Source organism: Haliaeetus leucocephalus, unplaced genomic scaffold (assembly GCF_000737465.1).
Source record: "Haliaeetus leucocephalus isolate CR32 unplaced genomic scaffold, Haliaeetus_leucocephalus-4.0 Scaffold162, whole genome shotgun sequence".
Lineage (NCBI taxonomy): Eukaryota > Metazoa > Chordata > Aves > Accipitriformes > Accipitridae > Haliaeetus > Haliaeetus leucocephalus.
The window spans coordinates 15,769,471-15,770,544 of NW_010972598.1; the positions used below are offsets into that span (position 1 = coordinate 15,769,471).

General features: G+C 72.8%; 3 protein-coding genes across 3 annotated transcripts in view; all 3 read right to left on the bottom strand.

Moving 5' to 3' along the window:
• The window catches only part of LOC104828904 (histone H2A.V), a 4,737-nt gene extending 4,420 nt beyond the window's left edge, over window positions 1-317 (bottom strand). Inside the window, exon 1 of the mRNA XM_010562897.1 lies at window positions 208-317. Coding sequence (XP_010561199.1) covers window positions 208-210 — 3 coding nt within the window. The 5' untranslated portion in view covers window positions 211-317. The remainder of the gene's footprint in view (window positions 1-207) is intronic.
• The window catches only part of GCK (glucokinase (hexokinase 4)), a 251,262-nt gene that overhangs the window by 111,319 nt on the left and 138,869 nt on the right, over window positions 1-1,074 (bottom strand). The window lies entirely within an intron of this gene.
• The window catches only part of MAT2A (methionine adenosyltransferase II, alpha), a 16,944-nt gene that overhangs the window by 10,299 nt on the left and 5,571 nt on the right, over window positions 1-1,074 (bottom strand). The gene's annotated exons all lie outside the window — the stretch shown is intronic.

The following is a 1,074-nucleotide window of genomic DNA, read 5'->3' on the forward strand; positions in this document are numbered from 1 at the left end:
GCAGCCGATGCCCGACCCCGGATCACCGCTGACAGCGGTGGCTCCGGCCCCCGCCAGGCGGCCCTGTCATCTCCGGGCCTGCGGCCAGCTGCCCCGGCCCAGCAGGGAAGCGGAACCTCCCGGCCTCGGCCTCCCACCGGCTCCGCTACCGGTCCCGGAGCCCCCAGAGGAGCCGGACCGAGCCCGGCCGCCGCCCCCGCCCCTCACCATAGTGCCGCCGCCGCCGCCTGAGCTCCGGTCCCGAGTCCGCGCTGGAGCCGCCTCAGGAGCCGCCAGACAATAACCCGCCCGAGCGCGAGGAGGGAGCCCGGCCTGCCGCGGCGGCCCCAAGCCAATCAAGGCGTCCCATACTAGTTTGAACATCCGGCTACCGCCAATCCAGGCGCCGCTTCTTACCCCCTCACTGGCTCCGCCCCGCGGCCCGTTTAACGGCTGTTTTTCGTTTGCACACGGCACGCAGGGGTGAGGGCGGGGGGCGTGCCCGGCGGCTCCGAGCCGGTGGGCGGTGCAGCGGAGTGACGTGATCGCCTACCAATCGAAAGAGCCGGCCGTCTCGCGAGAGGCGGGGCCGGGCAGACAGACAGCTCGCGCAGCCAATGGAAGGAGAGAAGCCTTTCCCGCCCAGTCTCTCCCCCCGCCCCCCGTGTTGTTTGTTTGCGCGGAGAGGGGGAGGGGGCGGATGCGGCGCTGAGGGGAGCGGGGCGGCGGTGGGGGGTTCGCCCGGCTCCGCCACCGTTCCAGGCGGGTCCCGGGCCCCGTTCTGCGGACGCGGTCCCCGTCCCTGTCAGGGCCGTTGGTGGGTCCCGCCGGGACTCCCCGGTCGTGGGCCGGGGTCTCCCCGGGCACCGGGGCTCGGCTCCTGACAGGGCCCGGGGCCCGCGGCCTCTGTAGGCCTTAGGACCGCTCCGTACACCCCCGGTATCGCCGCCGCACTTCTCCCCTCCGCCCGCTTCGGGGGTGGACGGAGCTTCCCACCCACTCCCTGCCCGGCCCAGGCCCTGTCATCACCTCCACAGCCGACTGAAGGGCTTGGGCCTGAGGCACAGCCTAGAAAGACTTAAACCTCGCTTATAA